Source organism: Mobula birostris, chromosome 20 (genome assembly GCF_030028105.1).
Source record: "Mobula birostris isolate sMobBir1 chromosome 20, sMobBir1.hap1, whole genome shotgun sequence".
NCBI lineage: Eukaryota > Metazoa > Chordata > Chondrichthyes > Myliobatiformes > Myliobatidae > Mobula > Mobula birostris.
Window position 1 is genome coordinate 2,929,996 of NC_092389.1, and position 23,116 is coordinate 2,953,111.

At 42.3% G+C, this 23,116-nt stretch overlaps 1 protein-coding gene across 4 annotated transcripts in view; it reads right to left on the bottom strand.

The window, feature by feature from the left end:
• LOC140212737 (SID1 transmembrane family member 2-like) overlaps positions 1-23,116 on the bottom strand; it is a 67,045-nt gene that overhangs the window by 13,950 nt on the left and 29,979 nt on the right. The window contains exon 9 of one of the 4 annotated variants that reach the window (XM_072283875.1): positions 13,681-14,017. The exons of 2 other annotated variants lie outside the window; for them this stretch is intronic. In XM_072283875.1, the coding sequence (XP_072139976.1) occupies positions 13,997-14,017 (21 nt within the window). In that variant the 3' untranslated portion in view covers positions 13,681-13,996. Of the gene's footprint in view, positions 1-13,680; positions 14,018-19,062; positions 20,741-23,116 lie in introns of those variants that run through there. One more of the 4 variants, XM_072283876.1, reaches the window with a different exon arrangement.

Genomic DNA, 23,116 nt, shown 5'->3' on the forward strand with positions numbered 1-23,116 from the left:
AATAAGGAAGAGATAACAGCAATTTTGTATCTGGTAGATCATAAAGGCAGGGAGCTCTACCAAACCATCAAGCCTGCAATGAGATTTTGTGGCAGGTTCTTAAAGACTCTGAGAACTACTTCAGCCTCCATGAGCAGATACAGAGATTCAAGTTTTCTGAGGTAACACTCACAAAATGCTGGATGAAGTCAGTGAGTCAGGCTGCGTCTATGGAATAAAGAGTTGATGTTTCACCGAGAAGCTTCATCAGGACTGGAAAGAAAAGGGGAAGAAGACAGAATAAGACAGTGGGGGAAGAGGAAGGAGAATAACCAAGAAGCTGAGAAGGGAAATCAGGTGAGGGAGAGGTGGGTCGATTGGGGAGGAGCAGATGAAGTAAGAAGCTGAGAGGGGAAATCAGGTGAGGGAGAGGTGGGTCGATTGGGGAGGAGCAGATGAAGTAAGAAGCTGAGAGGGGAAATCAGGTGAGGGAGAGGTGGGTCGATTGGGGAGGAGCAGATGAAGTAAGAAGCTGAGAGGGGAAATCAGGTGAGGGAGAGGTGGGTCGATTGGGGAGGAGCAGATGAAGTAAGAAGCTGAGAGGGGAAATCAGGTGAGGGAGAGGTGGGTCGATTGGGGAGGAGCAGATGAAGTAAGAAGCTGAGAGGGGAAATCAGGTGAGGGAGAGGTAAAGGGCTGAAGAAGTTTTTTGGGGAAATGTCAGGTGAATTGGAGACGATGACCTATGCTTGAGTAAACAGAAGTTGCTAGCAGTGGAATTTGTTTTTTTTTTTCACACCAATGTTGTATATAAAAATTAAACTGTGAGATTGAGGGAGATTGCTCAGGGAAAGATCTGTATTTCCCAACTGAGTCAAAGTGTCGAAGGCCTTTGAATTGTTTCGAGCCAAAGCGGGATAGCAGATAATAGAGTTCTGTCCGCCCTGTCAAACAGAAGCACCAAAGGGGAGAAATGCCCCAAGTCTTACAGTCTAAAAGCAAGAGCTTAAAATATGCTGAAATTACACTCAGTGGCCACTTTATCAGATACTTCCAGCACCCAATAAAGTGGCCACTGAGTGTGTGTTCATAGTCTTCTGCTGCTGTACCCATCCACTTCAAGGTTCAATGTGTTGTACATTCAGAGATGCTCTTCTGCACAGCACTGTTGTAACGTGTGATTATTTGAGTTACTGTCACCTTCCTGTCAGCTTGAACTAGTCAGGTCATTCTCCTCTGACCTCTCTCATTAACAAGGTGTTTCACCCATAGAACTGCCACTCACTGTATGTTTTTTTGTTTCTCACACTATTCTCTGTAAACTCTAGAGACTGTTGTGTGTGAACATCCCAGAAGGTCAGCAGTTTCTGAGATACTCAAACCACCCCGTCTGACACCAACAATCATTCCACAGTCAAAGTCACTTAGATCACATTTCTTCCCCATTGTGATATCTGGTCTGAACACGTCTGCATACATTGAGTTGCTGCCACGTGATTGATTAGATATTTGCATTAATGAGCAGGTGTACGGGTGTACCTAATAAAGTGGCCACTGATTGTATATCACCAAGCAGACAGCATGAATAGTCTCCTCCACGATCTCGATCAGCACAGGTGCAGCACAAGGCTGGGTGCATTGCTCCCTGCTCTACTTGCTTTATACTTATGACTGTGAGGCTAAGCACAGCTCCAATGCCATGTTTAAGTTTGCTGACACCACCACTGTTGTAGGCCAAATCAAAGGTGGTGATGAATCAGCATATCGGAGGGAGATTGAAAATCTGGCTGAGTGGTGCCACAATAACAACCTCTCACTCAATGTCAGCAAGAACAAGGAGCTGATTATTGAGTTCAGGAGGAGGAAAACAGAGTCAGTCCTCATCAGAGGATCAGTCCTGGGCCCAGCATATAAGGGCAAGCATGAAGAAAGCATGGTAGCACCTCTACTTTCTTAGGAGTTTACGAAGATTTGTCATGACATCTAAAGCTTTGACAAACTCCTACAGATGTGTGGTGGAGACTATATTAACTGGCTGCATCACATCTTGGTATGGAAACACCAATGCCCTTGAACAGAAAATCTTCCAAAACTAGTGGATACGGCCCAGTCCATCATGGGTAAAGTCCAGCCCACCATTGAGCATATCTACATGAAACAATGTTGCAGGAGGGCAGCATCCATTATCAGGGACCCCACAATCCAGAACAGGCTCTCTTCTTGCTGCTGCCATCAGGAGGAAAGTACAGGAGCCTCAGGACCCACACCACCAGGTTCAGGAACAGTTACCACCCCTCAACCATCAGGTTCTTGAACCAGAGGGGATAACTTCACTAGCCCCATCATTGAATTATTCCCACAACCAACTGACTCACTTTCAAGGACTCTTCGTCTCATGTTCTCGTTATTTATTGCTTGCTTGCTTGTTTGTTTGCTTATCTATTTATTTATTTATTTATTGGCTATTACTTTTTTCTAATTTTTATTTGCATAGTTTGTTGTCATTTGCATATCGTTTGTCCGTCTTGTTGGGTGCAGTCTTTCATTGATGTGTTTCTTGTCTTTATTGCGTATGCCCACAAGAAAATGAATCTCAGGGTTGTCTATGGTGACAACTATGTACTTCGATAATAAATTTACTTTGAAGTTGGAGCTTTGAGACTTCAGGATCTGATATAGGGTAAGGTTGAATAGGTTAGGACTTCATTCCTTGGAGCACAATAGAGTGTGGGGAGATTTGATAAAGGTATACAAAATTAGGTTGGGTGTAGATAGGGTATATTCAAGCAGGCTTTTTCCACTGAGGTTGTTTGAGATTAGAACTAAAGGGCATAGGTTAAGGGTGAAAGGTAAAATATTTAATGGGAACCTGAGAGGGAGCTTCATCACTCAGAGGGTGGTGGGAGTGTGGAATGAGCTGCCAGCAGAAGTGAAGGATACGGGTTCGATTTCAGTATGTAAGAAACGTTTGGATATGTACGTAAACATGAGAACATGGAGGGCTATGGTCTAGGTGTGGCTCGATGGGCGAGGCAGAGTAACAGTTCAGCATGGGCTAGATGGGCTGAAGGGTCTGTTTCTGTGCTGGAGTTCTCTCTACTCTATAACTTTATGAGTACCATAAACAGAATCACTTTTTCCTTTGTAGTGGAAGGAAGACCAGTAGCAAGTAGAAGATATTGTTAAACAGACAAACCTAATGCTAACCTAAGCCAATTTACAATATCACTGTGTGATAGCTAGAGGAGAAAGAAGCTTTGTGTCATGTCATTGAAGCCAGGAAAATAGAACAAGTGGAGGAGGCCAACTCCCCAACACTGACCTTTATCACAATGGAAGTAGAATAGAAAAAGATATAGTTTTAGATGGAAAACAGAGCAAAATTCTTAAGAAGTCTACCTAGAGCAAGGGTTCCCAACCTTTTTTATGCCATGGACCAATACCATTAAGCAAGGGATCAATGAACCCTAGGTTGCAAACCCCTGGTCTAGAGCTTATAAAATAACTCATAAAATCATGCAGCATGGAAAAAGGCCTTATGGACCAATTATCAAACACTCATTATCACTTATCCCATTGCACTGTCCCTATATTCGCAATAATTCCTAATTCCACCACTCAATTACAATGGCCTACCAATTGGCACAACTTGGATATGCAAGTTCCACATTCACAACGCCAGAGGTTTGGTCAGAACAGCTGTGAGCGGCAACTTTCCCAGCTGCACCATTGTGTGGCCCTCGTGTATTAAAGGCAATGCTGAAATTCAAGTTTAAATTGAAAAGATACGTGCTTTTATGTTCATTTGGATGCGATGGAATAGTGGGGTCTGGACCCAGTTGTGCTGAATGATGAAATGAAAATACTGTGATGTAAACTGCACTGCCTCTGTTGTCACCTTTCGGGAGTACAATTATAAGCTGCACATCAAAGAGGGAAGCAGGGTACTGTAGTGGTTAGTGCAACGCTCGCTTTCCAGCACCAGGTGTAAGATCAGGATTCTGCTCTCTACGACCACGTGGATTTCCTCTGGGCGCCTCCAGTTTCCTTCCACGCTCCAAAGACATACGGTTTGGGTTGGTGGACTACAAGCCTGCGCTGTTGGTGTATGAAGCATGGCGACACTTGTGGGCTACCCAGCACCATCCTTGCTAATTTGATTTGACGCAAACAGCACATTTCACTTTATGCTTTGATGTTCATGTGACAAATCAGGCTCATCTTTATCAGAGTTAACAAGATGGAGAAACCAGACTGTAGACTGAAACAAACAGAACAAGATTCACCAAGACCTCGGGCAATGTGAGAAGACATGCATTATTTAATTTAGGAACAGCTGCTAGTTGTAGCGAGGTGCAAATATTTCCTTGTTCTTGGATTATTTCCCATCTAAACGCTCTTCCTGACAGCATTCCCTGTAAACACGGTACCAGTTTAGACATGAATGCCATGCCGCCTACCCGAAAGTGAAATTCATCTGCCACGTTTAACCTCATGATAATCAAAACTCCCTCATGAGTTAACACTAATTTATGTCAGAAAAAGTCAAAAAGAACTCAATACCAACATGCTCCGTGTTTGTCCCCAAACACTGCTGATGAGAACGTGTACTGTCAACTCCTTTTTGGAATGTAAATATTATAAACACTGTTATTTATAAAAGAATGAGTGAACACTTGTTTGGAAATAACTTTAAGACTGGCAAAGTGAGTCTCAATGTTAACCAACACTCACAAGTGCATTTCCCTTGTAATCCTTCCTGTGTTAGAACATGAAACATCAAATTCTACAGCACAGTACATGCCCTTCAGCCCATGATGCTGTGCTGACCTATGAATCTATTCTATCATCAATCTGACACTTCTCTCTACATAGCCCTCGATTACTCTAACTTCCAAAGTTCTAAGTTCAAAGTCAGTCTTTTATCAAAGTACATATACTGCATGTCATCATATACAACCTTGAGATTCATTTTCTTGTGGGCATGATCAATAAATCTACAGAACAATAACCACAATAGAACCAATGAAAGACCACCCAACTGGGGTGTTCAACCAGACTGCAGAAAACAACAAACTGTGCAAATACAAAGAGAGGAAATAATAATAACAAATAAATAGGCAATAAATAACGAGAACATGAGATGAAGGGTCCTTGAAAGTGAGTCCATAGCTTGTGGAAACAGTTGAGTGATGGGGCGAGTGAAGTTGAGTGAAGTTTCCCCCTTCGGTTCAGGAGCATGATGGTTGAGGGGCTGTAACTGTTCCTGAAGCTGGTGCTGTGAATCCTGAGGCTTCTGTACCTTCTTCCTGATGGTAGCAGCAAGAAGAGAGCATGGTCTGTATGGTGGGTTCCATGATGATGGATGCTGCTTTCCTGCGACAGCGTTTCGTGCAGATGTGCTCAATGTTGGAGAGGGCTTTACTCATGATGGACTGGGCTGTATCCACTACTTATTGGAGGATTTTCTGTTCAACGGCATTGGTGTTTCCATACCAGGCTGTGATGCAGCCAGTCAGTTCTCTCTCCACCACACACCTCTCAAAGTTTGTCAAAGTTTTAAATGTCATGTGGATTCTCTTCAAATTCCTAAGGAAGTAGAAATGCTGCCGTGCTTTCTTTGTAACCGCACTTAGGTGCTGGGCCCAGGACAGATCCTCCGAAATAGTAACACCGAGGAATTAAAAGTTGCTGAGCCTCTCCACTTATGATCCTCTGATGAGGACTGGCTCATGCACCTCTGGTTTCCTTCTCCTGAAGACAATAATCAGCTCCTTGGTCTCACTGACATTGAGTAAGAGTTTGTTGTTCTGGCACCACTCAGCCAGATTTTCAATCTCCCTCCTATAAGCTGATTCCTCACTATATTTGATCCAGCCTCTGACACTGGTGTCATCAGCAATCTGAATACGGCATTGGGGCTGTGCTCAGCCACACAGTCATAAGCGTAAACTGAGTAGAGCAGGGGACTAAGCACACTGGCTTGTGGTGAACCTGTGCTGATGGAGACTGTGGAGGAGATGTTGTTGCCAATCTGAACTGACTGGGGTCTGCAAGAGAGGAAATCCAGGAACCAATTGCACAAAGAGATATTGTGGCCCAGCTCTTGGAGCTTATTGATTAGTTTTGAGAGGATGACGGTATTGAATGCAGAGCTGTAGTCGATAAAGAGCATCCTGATGAATGCACTGATGATGTGCCTATTGAATACTGAAAGGCCTAGATAGAGTGGATGGGTAGAGGATGTTTCCAGTCGTGGGGAAGTCTACCACCAGAATAAAAAGACGTCCATTTAGAACTCAGATGAAGAGGAATTCTATTTAGCCAGAGGGTGGTGAATCTGTGGAATTCATTGCCACAGATGACTGTGGAGGCCAAGTCACTGGGTATATTGGTAGGCTTTTGATTAGGCAGGGTGTCAAAGGTTTCAGGGAAAAGGCAAGAGAATGGGGTTGAGAGGGATAATAAATCAGCCATGATGGAACAGACTCGATGGACCAAATGGCCTAATTCTGCTCCTATGGCTTATGGTTTTATGGTCATATCATATCTAAGAGTTTCTTAAATGCCCCTAATGTATCTCCCTGTACCACCACCTGTGGCAGTACGTAGCATGCACCCACTACTCTCTGTGTAAAGAATTTAATTCTGACACCACCCCCCACCATACCACCACGCTTTTCTCCAACCACCTTAAAATTATATCTCCTCATATTAGCCATTTCTGCTCTGGGAAAATGTCTCTGGCTATCACTCTATCTAGTTTCACTATAAATGCCTCTTATCTTGTACACATCTATCAAGTCACCTCTCAACCTCCTTCACTCCAAGAAGAAAAGCCCTAACTCTCTCTCAGTCTATCCTCATAAGACATGCTCTCTTATCCAGGTAAGTCTCCTCTGCACCCTCTCTGAAATGTCTACATGCTTCCTGTAATGAGGCAACTAAAACTGAAAATAGCCTGCCCACAATTTACTAACCCTAACCCGTAGGCTTTTGGACTGTGGGAGGAAACCAGAGCATTCAGAGGAAGCCCACGTGGTCACGAGGAGAATGTACAAACTCCTTACAGATAGCGGTGGGAATTGAATCCTGATCGCTGATCAACGATGCTGTAAAGCGTTACATTAACCACTACACTACTGTGCTGCTCTAAAGTAAGGATAGCTGGTATTATTAGTGACCTCTAACCACCTATTTCGCAAATGAGTTTGTAAAGTTAGCACAGAATATTTCTTTCAATAATTTGTTTGATTGCTTTATTTAAGAAATCATTTGGACATTCAACCTAATGTAAGTTATTTCATGGCCAGACTAACTATTCTCAGATAGAACAGAACTGATTGTGTTATCTCCCTGGTGATAACACTGAAAGAGGTTACTTTCATGCATGTAATATCTGTATCTGTATAGCTATCACTGCACCCTCCTTGAGAAATTGCTCTATATTTATAGCGAAAGTAGTTTGGCTATCACTTTATTTATTTCCTCTGCCTTTTAAAACATAATTTCCTGAGTGATTTAACTTTATTTGTTGTACAAAAGAAAGTAGAATGTAAGCACAACCACTTCACCTGCACTGTATCTATTGCATTAGCTGACACGCCTTGCTATTAATCATTCACTTTATTAATCTGTTACCCCATATTCTTGCCTACTTTTAAATTTTTGCAAATTTGATAGTTCTGTCTAAATCTTATTTCAAAGATGACTATTTTAATTTGTTCAGTAGTGTTCATCATTGTTCAGTACTGTTTCAACATTTTAACACACTCAAAGGAGTTATGCTGCAATATTACAGCTGCCATTTCTCAGGAATCTAAATTAAGGGCTCATCTTTTGCCTTGTATAATAGAGTCATAGATTAATACAACACAGAAACAGGCCATTCAGTCCAACTTATCCATACCGACCAAGATGCCCAGCTAAGCTGGTCCCATTTGCCTACACTTGGCCCATATCCTTCTAAACATTTCCTGTCCGTGAACCTGTACAATTGCCTTTCAAATGTTATTATTGCATCTGTCTCACCATTTCCTTGAGATATTCACACAACCATCTGATAGAAAAAGTTGCCCCCAGGTACCTTTTAAATCTTTCCCCTCTCAACTTAAACTTGTACCCTCTAGTTTTTGAATCCCTTTCTCTGGCAAAAGGACTGTGCACATTCACCCTATCCATGTCCTCCGTGATTTTATACAGCTCAATCTAATAGCTCTAAGGAATAAAATCCTAGCTCCACTACCTCTCCCTATAACTAAGACCCTCATATCCTGGCAATGTTCTTGTAACATTGCTTTGCACTCTTTCCTATAACAGGGTAACCAAAACTGTACGCAATGCTCCAAGTGCGGCCTCACCAACGTCTTGTGCAACTGCCAAATATTGTTCCAACTCCTATTCTCAGTGCCAACATGCTAAACACCTTCTTTTACATCCTGTCTACGTTTTTGCCACTTTCTGTTAACAGAGATCGCATGGCCTCATTTCACAGTAAAATTGGGAAGTTCTTTCCAGCAGCCAGACCAATATTTTTCCACTTATTGTAGTCTCTAAACCAGAACCAGGTTATTATGACCTTCCTCTTCTCTGCAAGTTGGCTAATGCTTTTCTGAAATTCCAACAAAGACAGCCTTCCAAAGAGATTTTCATTTCTTGTTAAATGCTTCAGGGATTCTGTGAGAGCTATAATGTTATGAAACCTCTAAGTGCCTGTCTCTAAAGGAGAGTGTTCTTCTCCCCATGACAATGCAAATGAGTGACAGCTACTATATACTGACAAGATATTACTGCGAGGGAAACACTTCAGGATGGAGAAGAAGGGGAAACTTTTATAGATTTCCTAGAAGTGCATAACTGGGAAGCCACAGACTGGATCAACTGTAGTGAAGGAAACAGTGAGGATGAATGCCAGGAGGTTGCTCAGTTCAAGTGACAGAACTGGGGCCTCTGAGACAAGCACTGTGCTGCAATAAGGGCAGAAGAGTAAATATACACTCAGTGGCCACTTGATTCTATTGTGTCTCTTTGTTGTACTGTGAATGCCTGCAAGAAAATCAATGTCATGGTTGTATACGGTGGCATTTACATACTTTGATAATAAATTTACTTTGAACTTTGAGTTACAATCTATAGTGGCCACTGAATTGCACAGTAGTAAGAAAGAAATTTCTTTTCTCATCTCAAACATGGAAAATTAGCTGTCAGATGGGTGAATACAAATGCTTTTGGGTTTTATGCAATCCTGTACTTCAATAGGCAGTGAATACCTAATGCTTCAATTGTAGATGAACTAGCTTCAGACGTAAATGCACATGTTAAAACTTGAATCTTTCGGTAAGTCTTTAAAATGCTTTTTGCAAGCTTTAACTAACATAGTTGACAGCTTTGGTGGAAAACAGTTCTTTTGTCCATAACTTTTATCAGTGATGCTTAATGTCAGTAATGTGAGTACTTAGAATTATAAGATCAATGCAAAGATACTTATCTCTGAAAAGTTGTTCTGATGTTAATCATTTCTGCATGAACACTGAGAAAATCTAAGGTTACAAAGTCATTGAGTAATACTACACAGAAGTAGTCCCTTCGGCCCAACTGGTCCATGCTGACCACATCATCCTCCCTGCTAATCCCAATTATCCACACTCAGTCCATAGCTCTGCAATCTCCTCCCCTCCAGGTACCTATCCAAATGCCTCTTATTTGTTGCAATTGTATTCACCTTGACCACTTCCTCTGGCAACTCATTCCAGGTATTCACTGCCCTGTGTGAAGATCTCACCTCTCAGGTCTCTTGTAAATCTTTCCCATCTTATTTTAATCGGTGCCCTCGAGTTTTGGACTCCTCAGTCCTGGAGAAAAGACTATGACTGTCCACCTTATTGGCACCCCTCACGATTTTATAAGCTTCCTATGAGGTCACCTCTCACTCTCCCGAGTTCCAGGGACTAAAGGCCAACCCCTTCCTATAACTCAGGCCCTCTAGTCGAGGCAGCATCCTCGTAAATCTCTCCTGCACCCTCTCCAGCTTGACAATGTCTTTTCTACGGCAAGGTGACCAAAGTTGTACACAATCCTTCAAGTGACTGAAGGCAGCACGGTAGCGTAATGGTTAATGCAAGCGCTATACAGCGCCACTGATCACCAATTGCCATTCGATTCCCACCGCTGTCTGTTAGGAGTTTGTACGTTCTCCTCGTGACCGCGTGGGTTTCCTCCGGGTGCTCCGGTTTCCTCCCACGCCTACGGTTCAGGTTAGGGAGTTGTGGACATGCTGGCTCACCTCTCGCTCTCCCAAGTTCCAGGGCACGGCCAACCTCTTCCTATAACTCAGGCCCTAGATCCTCCTCATAAATCTGTTCTGCACCCTCTCCAGCTTGACAATGTCCTTCCTTTAACACGGTGATCAAAACAGTGCACAAGACTCCAAGTGTCATCTCACCAATGATTTATATGACTGCAACATAATGTAACTCCTAACTCAATGTCCTGACTACTGAAAGTCAGTATAGCAAATGCCTTCTTCACCATGCCGTCTACTTGCTTCCGTCAAACCGTGCACTTGTACTCCCAGGTCAGTCTGTTCCACAACACTTGTCAGTTCCATAACACTCGTCAGTTCCATGCCATTCATATAGAAGTCCTACCCAACCCCGGTTTGATGATTCAAAGTACCTCACATCAAGTTGAAATCCATTTGCCATTTCTCAGCCCATCTTCCTAACTGATCAAGATCTCTTTGCAATTCACTGTAACCTACATCACTATCAACAAGAACCCATAATTTAGTCTCATCTGCAAACTTGCTAATCATGCCATGTACATTCATATCCAAATTACTTACATGTTTAAAGAATAACAAGGGGTCCAAACACATACTCCTGGGGCACCTCACAAATCACAGGCCTCCAGTCAGAGAATCGACCTTCAACAATCACCTTCTGGTTCCTATCATCAATGCAATTCTGAATCCATCTCACTAGCCCCTGTCACCAGGTTTGGATCTGGCCCAAGTGCGGAGTGAGAGACACTAAAGCAGGTTGATAGTTCACAGACTTTAATGCGAACAGTGTTAAACAGAAAAGAAAACAATAAACGCTAGGCCAAACAGGGCCATTGACTAAAATACTCAAATGGACAACGAAGTCTACACTGCGGCTGAAAAGAACAACTAAGAATAAAATGAATACCGCTAGACTTCAGAGTTATTTGACTCGACAGTCCAATTTCTCAGGCAAGGCGGAATGCAGATAATGAAGCATAGCTACGAGGGGTGATTGATAAGTTCGTGGCCTAAGGTAGAAGGAGTCAATTTTAGAAAACCTAGCACATTTATTTTTCCTGCATTTACACACTTAGTCCAGCGGTCATGGAGCATACAGATCCCTTCTTTGTAGAAGTCGGCGTCTTGGACCTGCAGTAAGTGGTCCACAGCAGGGGTGATTGATAAGTTTGTGGCCTAAGGTAGAAGGAGATGAGTTATTAACTTCAAACATTCTGCATAATCACTCAAAGAGTTGAACTGCATGTGCATGTAACAAGAGCTGTATAACTCATCTCCTTCTACCTTAGGCCATGAACTTATCAATCACCTCTGCTGTGGACCACCTGGAGGTCCAAGATGCTCTCGTTACATGCACGTGCAGTTCATGTGCGCCGGTCGTGCATGCAGTCTGGTACAGCCGTTCCGATCTATTCTTACTTGCTTCTTCTTACTTTTCAATTTATGTTATTTTTTGTATTTTTTTTCTCACGGTAACATGTCGAAGCTGCACCCTCTCTAACATGCTGGTAGAGAGTGTTTTATTTGGGTTTTCTTTAGCACTGGAAATGGTTACATCCCGACACGCGGGACAGAAGCAAGGCCGCATTGTGTATTCCAGGGACCAGCAAATACCAGCCGGCTTAGCGAGCAGAGCGGCGGACACCCCTGCTGAAATCCGGAGGAAAACACACAGAGGATGCAGATGGGGATCACAAAGCCAAGGAAAGAGGACCGGGTCAAGACAACAGAGGCTTTTGGAGAAGAGGAGTTCGGTGGGTAATACCGTTCCGGCTGACCGAAAGTGCACCGAGAGCGGTAAGCGTGAAGGAGTGGGGTGCTTACTGTTCTGGCTAACAGCGGATGGTGCAATCCGGGGTATATTACGATCGAGGAACGTGTTTGCAGACTGGATACTGAACTTTTTACTGTTGGACTTCGGCCACATTCCACCGTGATACAACACTTGGCGGCACCGGAGATCGTTCCTGCCTGTGGCCATGGAACGTGCAGCTCCTCCCGTGGAGGGTCAGACACCCTGAGCCAATAGGCTGGTCCTGGACTTATTTTCCATCTGGGCATAGTTTACATTCTGTTGTTTGATTGTTGGGGGTTTTTGTATTGCTATATTTACGCTCTATTCTTGGTTGGTGCGGCTGTAACGAAATCAAATTTCCCTCGGGATTAATAAAGTATATCTATCTATCTATCTAACTCTTTGAGTGATAATGCAGAAAGTTTGCAGTTAATAACTCATCTCCTTCTGCCTTAGGCCACGAACTTATCAATCACCCCTCGTATGTCCTGGCTCAAGCCTCGACAACACCATGACGGAACGAATGGAGTTAAATAATATCACAATGAAATAATAATTAGCTGCCACATGCATATGCACGAGCGCAATTGCTGCATCTGCTGCCGAATCCGTGGTTGTGACAAGCTCCCCCCTGAATCCCATGTATCTTAACCTTCCAGATCAGCCTGCCATGCAGGAGCTTGTCAGAGGAATCAGAATCAGGCGTACTGTATGTCCTGAAATGTGTTGTGTTGTTTGGTGGCAGCAGTACAGTGCAATACATTACAATACTATAAATTACAGTAAGATATATATACATTAAATTAATAATGCATGGCCATGCACAAAGCCACGCTGACTATTCCTTATCAGGCCTTGACCATCCAAGTGATGGTAGATCACGTCCCTCAGAATTCCTTCCAGTAACCTCCCTGCAACTGGAGTCGGGTCCACCGTCTACAGTTCCTTGGCCTGTCCTTCTACAACAATAGAACAATATTAGCCACCCTCTAGTTTTCTGGAACTTTGCCAGTGGGTAAAACACATATTCCTGTCTTCTGTCTTCTCACTGACTTCACTCTCTCGAGTTCCACCACCCTGCCAATCTGGTTTAAATCCTCCCTAGTGACAAAGGCAAATATCCCCACAGGGATATTTGTCTCCCTCTGATTCAAGTGCCATCTGCCCCTCTTTGACAGGTAATCTCTAACCTAGAAGAGATCCCAATGATCCAAAAACCTGAATCTGTGCCCCCTGAACCAGCTCTTTAGCTTTGCATTGATCTAGCCTATCATTCTGCTCCTGCACTCTCTAGCACATGACACCAGGGATAATCCAGAAATCACTATCCTCGAGGTCCTGCATTTTATTTTCTTACCTCATGCCTTGTTCTCCAATGTTGTTTGTGCCAATGTGTACAATGACCTCTGACTGTTTCTCATCTTGAGAATTTTCTGCAGCCACTCAGAGATGTCCTTGGCCCTGACATTCAGAAGGCAACACACCATCCTGGTGAGTTGCAATTGAATATCAGCTGTCAATATTCCCTTAACACTCTACCAAAGGATAATTGACACTAACAGAAAGTGCAACTGAGTGGGAGACCAAACAGTTTATTGTTTATTACTCTTATGCAGCTCTACTAGAATCTAATGTTCACAGGGCTTTGTAGGCTAGTAAGGATACGTGTAAGAAGACAGCTTGGATTTGTCAGTCAGAACCAGAATCGGAATCACATTTATTGTCACTGACTTATGTCATGAAATGTATTGTTTTGTGACAATAGTACAGCGCAATACACAAAAAAGTTACTCCGGGTTAGAATATGAAATATATAAATAAAGAAGTATTGCAAAAAGAGAACGACGCGCAAGTTAGTTTTCATGGGTTGATTCATGGACGGTTCAGAAATCTGATGGCTGAGAGGAAGAAGCTGTACCTAAAGTGTTGAGTGTGTGTCTTCAGGCTCCTGTACTTTCTCTCTGATGGTAGGAATGAGAAGAGAGTATATCAATAATAAAGTGATCATGTTCATTGCAAAGTAATGTCCTGCAGCTGCTGCCAATCTGAAGTAAAAACAGAATGCTGAAATGCTCAGTCAATCAGGTGGTACCAAAAGAAGTTGGTGCTTCAATCCAAGTATCCAGCGGATATGGGCTTTTCCTTTTCTGACATCCTGTGGAGTCAGATCACAATAAAAACTTTGATAACTTTTGCACCAGAAAAATCCTGGGAAACTAAAACATCCCTTTAAATAGCTTGTAGTTCATATTAATGGTTAATGCTAATATATTTTGCAACCCATTTGATAGCTGGAATTGAAAATCGAGGTTATGAACAGTAAGCAAACTAATGAAAAACACTTCCATTTACATTGCTTTGTACTTCTTGATAAGAAGTCACTTGGATTCCATCTGTTCAAATCCTTCTCTCTATTATAGAATCCTATATCTGGCCTCAAATTACCTTTCATATTCTCTTTAACAATTTCACCAATATCATGCTTCAGGTACATTGTTCTTCATCAAATGTTGCGTCTATATAGGACCCTGGTCAGACCCCACTTGGAGTACTGTGCTCAGTTCTGGTCACCTCACTACAGGAAGGCTGTGGAAGCCATAGAAAGGGTGCAGAGGACATTTACAAAGATGTTGCCTAGATTGGGGAGCGTGCCCTATGAAAACAGGTTGAGTGAACTCAGCCTTTTCTCGTTGGAGCGACGGAGGATGAGAGGTGACCTGATAGAGGTGTATAAAATGATGAGAGGCAAATGTCGCCACACTTCTGGAGTCAACATACATACCCACACCTCACCAACCCTAACAGTACGTCTTTGGAATTGGGAGGAAACTGGAGCACCTGGAAAAAACGCACACGTTGGGGGAAATGTACAAACTCATTTCAGATAGTGTGGAGTCTGGGGCACGGTACTGGTGAGGACTGATCTCTCACTGTATAACACTGGGGTACAGTACTAGTGAGACTGATTTGTCTGCTTAACACTGGGGCACAGTACTGGTGGGCGTCAGGTAATGTATACTACTGTTATACAGTGACTAGTGTCCCCACCATTACTGTACCCCAGTGTTATATAGTGAATTGAACACCAATCATGATCACTGGCGCTGTAATAGTGTTGTATTAAGTACTGCACTACTGTGGTGCCACACATGTTCAGAACACCGGTTTCTTGACTGGAAGGGGATTAGTGAATCAATCAATTTTTTTATAACAATCCACTCAACCTTGCTGATCCTAATGTTCTAAATCTCAAATTAACTTAATTGCTTTAACTTAATTTCAGAACCTTTCCTTCATGCTCGGTGAGAAGGAGATATGATTATATAAGCAATTTTATTCTGTTCTCACCAGTGAATTTGTCTACACCTTTCCTTTCCAACACTTGGTTTCTTGTTGGAAAGGAAAGGTGTAGACAAATTCACTAGTGAGAACAGAATAAAATTGCTTATATAATCATATCTCTAATTTCAAAGGTTGGCCCAAGGAATGACAGAGGTCAGGTGGTTTGTCAGGTTAGTCCTGTTTACTGTAATTTACTATTTAGCTTGGCACATCAAAGTACATCATCTCTTCTGCTACCAAAGCTTTCAGATTATTTTTCCCACAAAAAGAACGAGTGTCAGCATTTTTAGTTATATTCTGATCTGCCTTTTTTCATGTCAGAGCTTTCACCATAGCCAGTGAGAAACAGTTAAGCCTTATGCAGTGATAGGCCTGGAATCATGGCGACTGCTCCTCCAGCAGAAGCCATCGCTGATTGCAACCGATGCAAGAAACCATCACACAGCTTCAGGGGAACTCTGCAGTTGTGGGGAGACAGACAGAGCAGCAAGAATATGACTGGTCAGATGCTGACCTCAAAATCCGTGTGAACACTGTGACCTGCAGAACAGGTCACCCAAACTCCTTGACTCAGAAAGTTCTTCAAGTCAGAAATAAAGCACCAGTGGGAGCCGGTTGTCACAGCTTCCTGGAATGATCCCCTCCTTGCAGTTGTGTTACAGGAAATTTAATGACCTCACACTGAAGTTCAAGGACAATGCGTTGTTATTGAGTCATTAAGCCCCGTTCGCAGACACACAACTGCCTTCTGGACTGATCCGCAGCCCACTACCTCAAACCACAATATACTGGCAGGGGCAGCCTTTGCTCCCACATTCTTAAGAGAGGAAATAGTGATTGCGTATCTCACCATCACTGGCTCATAGAACATAGAACAGTAAAAGGACATGTCCTTTGACCCACAATGTCTGTGTCAAGTTAAATTAATTCCTTCTGCCTGTACTTAGTCCATCTCCTTTCACGTTCATATGCATATCTAAAAGCCTCTTAAATGCCACTATTTTATCGGTTTCCACCAGCACATCGGTGGAGAACTGTACATTACGTGTATTTATCCCTTCCTCAAGCCTCACGTACTTCCCATACCGCACTTTCTCCAGACTAATATGAATGTTACACACACCCGTTTACATGTCCTCCTCTCACAATGATGTTAACTCTTCCCATTTCCAATACCCAAGAACTTCAGTCTTCATGGGAGATGGCAAGTGAAAAAGCAGGCATCATCAGCTGAAATCCTAGAATTCCACAGGAAGTTTAGGATCTGTAGAATTGATAAACTCCGGCTGGGTCAAAAGGAGGGAAAGGTTAGTTTGCCAGAGGGAAGGTACACAGATGTCATATTATCCCTGATTATACACGTAGTCAAGAATGTGTCTTTTCTCCAAGGTCTTTCTCAAGAGTTCTGTCACCTTCGAAGATTTGTGAACTTAAACCATTAGGTCCTTCCCCAGAAATGGCTTTGAATTGAACTATTATTTTTACACTTTGTATTTCTCTGCATTAATTGTACTGCCTACCTTAAAGGTTATCTTCTCTTGGAGTCTCATCATTATCTTTCATTGAGGTTCATTCTAGTTCTGAACATTGTGACTAAGTTGATATTATCATGATCAAAATCAGGACTCAATTTCTATATTGAAGTAAGTGATGGTTTCAATACCAACTTTTGGGGAGCACTACTGAGAACTTTATGTCCCACCAGACTTGAGGATGGCTTCAACCCCACTGCTATAAGACTATTGAATGATCCGTAGTACAATAAGTTGGACTCTTCCCCCCATAACCTATTTCTTTATGATCTTACACCTTATTGTCTCCCTGTATTGGACTTTCTCTGTAACTGTTATTGTTTTTCCTTTGTTCTACCTTGATGCACTGTGCAATGATTTGATCTGTATGAACAGTAAGTAAGGCAAGCTTTTCACTTTTCAAGCTTTTTCTAAACCACCTTGGAATCTTTCACCCTACTCTCCCAAACAATACTGAAAGCTTGCCTGATCGTAGGCATGAGAGAGCCAACAAAGTAACAAAATTGATCTTTCTTTTAAGATTTTGCATCTCTCTGGAGCTGGGACTTCCTGTGAAAGAGTGCAGCATTGTGACTACACCAACAACTGGGATGGCAACTGACCAAGGTAAAAGCCCGAGCCAGAATGTGTAATTCTTGAAATAGTGGTGGGTGGTAAATGTGGACTTCAAACCTTTAGCCATAGCGTGATCTCAGTAAGGAGGAAATGAAGCTGGACTAACCATTTGCTCTCATTGTTAAAGTTCACAGCATCTATGCAACCTGCTTTCTATAGAGTCATATTTCATTGTCTTTGCACACAAGGAAGTATACAATCTGGTCTCTATAGAGTAGGGGTTCCCAAACCTTTTTTATACCATGGACCCGTACCATTAACCAAGAGGTCTGTGGACTCTATAGTCCCTGCTATAGAGTCAAAGTCCTTCCGTGCTGACCATAAGCTGTGTTCAGTTTATGTCCTTCTCAACCCTTCCCTTCATGTAACTATTCAAGTGTTTCTTAAATAATACCTGCCTCTGGCAGCTCATTCCATATACTTACCACCATCTACATTAAAAAGTTGTCCCTCGGGTCCCTTTTAAATCTTCTCCGTCTCACCTTAAATCTATATCCCCTAGTTTTGGACTCCCCTATTCTGGAGAAGCAACTGTTACCATCCATCTTATCTATACATCTCATAATTTTGAAAACTTCTATAAGGTTGCTGCTCATTCATATTCAGAATCAGAATCAGATTTATTATCACCAGCATGTGACGTGAAATTTGTTCACTTAGCAGCAGCAGTTCAATGTAATACATAATATAGAAGAAAAAAATAATAATAAATAAATAAATAAATAAATCTTATTCCCTATACTTTATACAGTATATGTATATTGAATAGATTAAAAATCGTGCAAAAAACAGAAACACTGTATATTAAAAAAAGTGAGGTAGTGTCCAAGGCTCCCTAAAGATGTCCTGGGTACTTTGTAGGCTAGTACCCAAGATGGAGCTGAATAGATTTACAACCCTCTGCAGCTTCTTTCGGTCCTGTGCAGTAGCCCCTCTATACCAGACAGTATTGCAGCCTGTCAGAATGCTCTCCACAGTACAACTATAAACGTTTTTGAGTGTACTGGTTGGCATGCTAAATCTCCTCAAACTCCTAATGAAGTATAGCCGCTGTCTTGCCTTCTTTTTAATCTCTCCCTCTCCCAGTGTAGAGTGCCCTCCTGGTTCAAATTATCCACCATTGTCCCTGTACCAAAAAAAGACCAAGGTAACATGCCTGAACAAAACTGACGCCCTGTCACACTCACCTCAATAATAAGCAAATGCTTTGAGAGGCTGGTCAAGGATTACACCTGCAGCTTGCTACCACCCAAACTGGACCCCCTTACAATTCACCTACCGACACAACCGATCGACTGCTGTACACACCATCCTTACACATCCGGAGAAGGAGGATGTTTATGTGAGAATGCTGATCTTGGACTACAGTTGAGCATTCAACACTGTTGTGTTCTTTATACATACCGTGGGTTACTAAGAACAAACCATTTTCTGGAAGAATTAAAACTAGAACTTTTATTTACAACAGCAAACAGCAACCACGTTTTTATCATACAAGTTTCTAGATCAATCTCTCATTTCTGCACATGCTCCAAACTCTGTCCAATCATGTTCTTACATGTGACACGTGGTATCACCACATCGTCCTTTCCTTAAAAAGAAAAATAATTAGCAACATTAATCACAACAAATGCATAAGTTAACATGTCTCTATCGGTCTCTCTGGAGATTTATGAACACGAGTAGACCTTCTAAGTGGTTCACACAGTTCTTGTGTTTCGTTGTTATTTTCATGTTTCGTCTGGTCTGCATCAATTAACTGAAACTCTGAAGTTTGCTCTTTCATAAGGTCTTTGCGATTTCTTCTTAACACTGCTCCTTCTTCTGTTTGGACCATGTATGATCTGCGTTGTACTTCTGCAAGTACTGTAGCTTTTTTAATGCCTTCCACTTCCATTTGTAATGAAATACGAATCTTCTTTTCTTCATCTAATTCATTCATTAACTGTGTAATCTCTTTTTTATGCTGAGACTTCATCATTTCAATAAAACTTCTCAATTCCTTCACTTGTGCTTTCACTTTTTCAATTGGATCACTATCCAGGACTAATACTCTTTTCACCAAATTCAGTCTCTCACAGGCAGATAAACCCAGTATTGACCGTACATTCTTTGGCATGACCACAAACGAAAGCGTGTGCACAATACTTTTATGTGATACTTTTGCCACACATGTTCCTTTAACTGGAATGTCTGCACCTGAATACCCAGTCATTTTTATATTTGTCTTATGTAACTTTGGTCTTGGCTTTAATGCATTAAACTCAGATTCTGCAAGAACATTTACTTGTGCTCCAGTATCCAGTTTAAACAGAATATCGTTTTGATTCACTTGCAATGGAATAGTCCAATCATTCTTACTTTGTTTATTTTCACAAAGCTCATCTATATAAAACTCCTCACGTTCATTTTCAAGCACTGCATTTACGTGTTTCATTTCCTTTCTACTTCTGCAACAGCGTGAAAAATGATTACTCTTACCGCAGACGTTGCACATTTTCCGACACGCTGGGCACTTTTTTGGTTGGTGCTGCCGCCCACAGCAATCACTTTTTTTTCTTTCAGATGACGTCTTGCTCTCTGTCGGTTTCGTTGTCGCTTCATTATTTTTTCTAACATGTTCGCGCTTTACAGCGTCTACACAGCTCTCAATAAAAAGCTCTTTTGCCTGCGACATCACAGTTTCCGAAGCTTTGCACAGCCTCAAAGCTTTTTCCAGGTTGATGTCTTGTTCTCTTAACAGTCTTTCTATCAGACCATTATCCAAAATGCCACAAACAATTCTGTCTTTAATGAGAGAGTCTGTGAGTTCTGCAAACTCAGAAGTTTTACCGTGGTGTCTCAACTCTGTAACAAATTGATCAATCGTTTGACCAGGTCTCTGCTGATATTTGAAAAATTTATACCGTTCATATGTCACATTGCGCATCGGTATACAAAGTGCGTCAAATTTGTCCATTATCGCTTTGAAATTTCAATTATCTTCATTTTCAAAAGTAAAATGGTTATATACCTCAATTGCATTGTCACCTATTATGTGGAGTAGAATTGCAGCTTTATTTTTTTCTGGTTTTTCATCTGCTCCGATCGCCAATAAATAAATTTCAAAACACTGTTTAAATCTTTTCCAGTTTTCAGCTTCGTTTCCAGTCAGCTGAAGCATCAATGGGGGTTGCAAAATTTCCACTTTTAAAGCTGTTAGCAAAAAACAAAAAAGTTTGCACTCTTTTTTTCGATTATCTTCACTTCTTCATGTTAGCGAAACGTATTATTCTTCCAGACTGACTTCTGACACCATGTTGTGTTCCTTATACTTACCGTAGGTTACTAAGAACAAACCATATTCTGGAAGAATTAAAACTAGAACTTTTATTTACAACAGCAAACAGCAACCACGTTTTTATCATACAAGTTTCTAGATCAATCTCTTATTTCTGCGCATGCTCCGAACTCTGTCCAATCACGCTCTTACACGTGACATGTGATATCACCATAAACACCATAGTTCCATCCAGGCTCGACAAGAAACTCAGAGGCTTCAGCCTTGACCCTGCCTTGTGCAGCTGGATCCTGGATTTCCTGTCAGATTGCCGGCAGGTTGTAAGAGGTGGGCTCCCTCACCTCCACCCCTCTGACTCTCAATACAGGAGCCCCTCAGGGCTGTGAACTGAGTCCCCTCCTTTACTCCCTGTATACCCATGACTGTGTCATCATCCACAGCTCCAATCTGCTGATTAAGTTTGCCAACAACACTACATTGATTAGCCTTATCTCAAACAATAATGAGGTTGCCTATGGGGAAGAAGTCATCTCTCTGACACAGTGGTGTCAAGAAAACAACCTCTCCCTCAATGTCGCAAAAACAAAGGAGCTGGTTGTGGATTACAGGAGGAATGGAGACAGGCTAACCCCATTGACATCGATGGATCTGGGTTTGAGAGGGTAAACAGCTTCAAGTTCCTCGGCATCCACATCACCGAGGACCTCACGTGGTCTGTACACACCAGCTGTGTGGTGAAAAAGACACAACAGCGCCTCTTTCACCTCAGACGGTTGAGGAAGTTTGATATGGTCCCCCAAATCCTAAGAACTTTCTACAGGGGCACAATTAAGAGCATCCTGACTGGCTGCATCACTGCCTGGTATGGGAACTGTACTTCCATCAATCACAGGACTCTGTAGAGAGTGGTGTGGACAGCCCAGCGCATCTGTAGTTGTGAAATTCCCATGATTCAGGACATTTACAAGGACAGGTGTGTAAAAAAGGTCTGTAGGACACTGGGCACCAAGTCACCCCAACCACAATCTATTCCAGCTGCTATCATCTGGGAAACAGTACCACAGCATAAAAGCCAGGACCAACAGGCTCCGGGACAGCTTCTTCCACCAGGCCATCAGACTGATTAACTCACGCTGATTTGAGTGTATTTCTATGTTACATTGACTGTTCCGTTTATTATAAATTACTATGATTGCACATTGCACATTTAGATGGAGATGTAACATAAAGATTCTTACTCCTCATGTATGTGAAGGATGTAAGAAATAAAGTCAATTCAATTTATAACTACAATGATATGCTGGGACCAGGTTAGATCCTCAGAGATCTTGACCACCAGGAATTTGAAACTGCTCACTCTCTCCACTTCTGATCCCTATATGAGGATTGGTATGTGTTCCTTCATCTTACCCTTCCTGAAGTCCACAATCAGCTCTTTCGTCTTACTGACGTTGAGTGCCAGGTTGTTGCTGTGGCACCATTCCACTAGTTGGCATATCTCACTCCTGTACGCCCTCTCGTCACCACCTGAGATTCTACCAACAATGGTTGTATCGTCAGTAAATTTATGGATGGTATTTGAGCTATGCCTAGCCACACAGTCATGTGTATACAGAGCGTAGGGAGTAGAGCAGTGAGCTGTGCCAGTGTTGATCGTCAGCAAGGAGGAGATGTTATCACCAATCTGCACAGACTGTGGTCTTCCGGTTAGGAAGTCGAAGATCCAGTTGCAGAGGGAGGTACAGAGGCCCAGGTTCTGTAGGCACCTCTGTGTAAAAAAAAAAACTGGCCCTCACATCACCTTTAAGCTTCCACCCCCAACCTTAGCATGTTTATCCCAGTGCCTAAGAAGAATAATGTGGGCTGCCTTAATGACTATCACCCGGTAGCACTCACATCGACAGTGATGAAATGCTTTGAGAGGTTGGTCATGACCAGAATGAACTCATGCCTCAGCCAGGACCTGGGCCCACTGCAATTTGCCTATTGTCACAATAGGTCTACGGCAGACACAATCTCCATGGCTCTCCACACAGCTTTAGACCACGTGGACAACACAATCACCTACATCAGGATGCTGTTCATCAAATATAGCTCAGCATTTAACATCATCATTTCCACAATCCCGATTGAATGTGTGATAACAGAGAAATATGCTAGATATTCACTTTGCAGGGCCCAAGATGCCTATTGCTAACCTCAGCTTTCTAGTACAGCAGCATGACCTTTCCAAAAGGTCAGAGTTGTTTGTGACAAAGTTAATCTTCTAACCAATATTCCTTGCTCAGCTT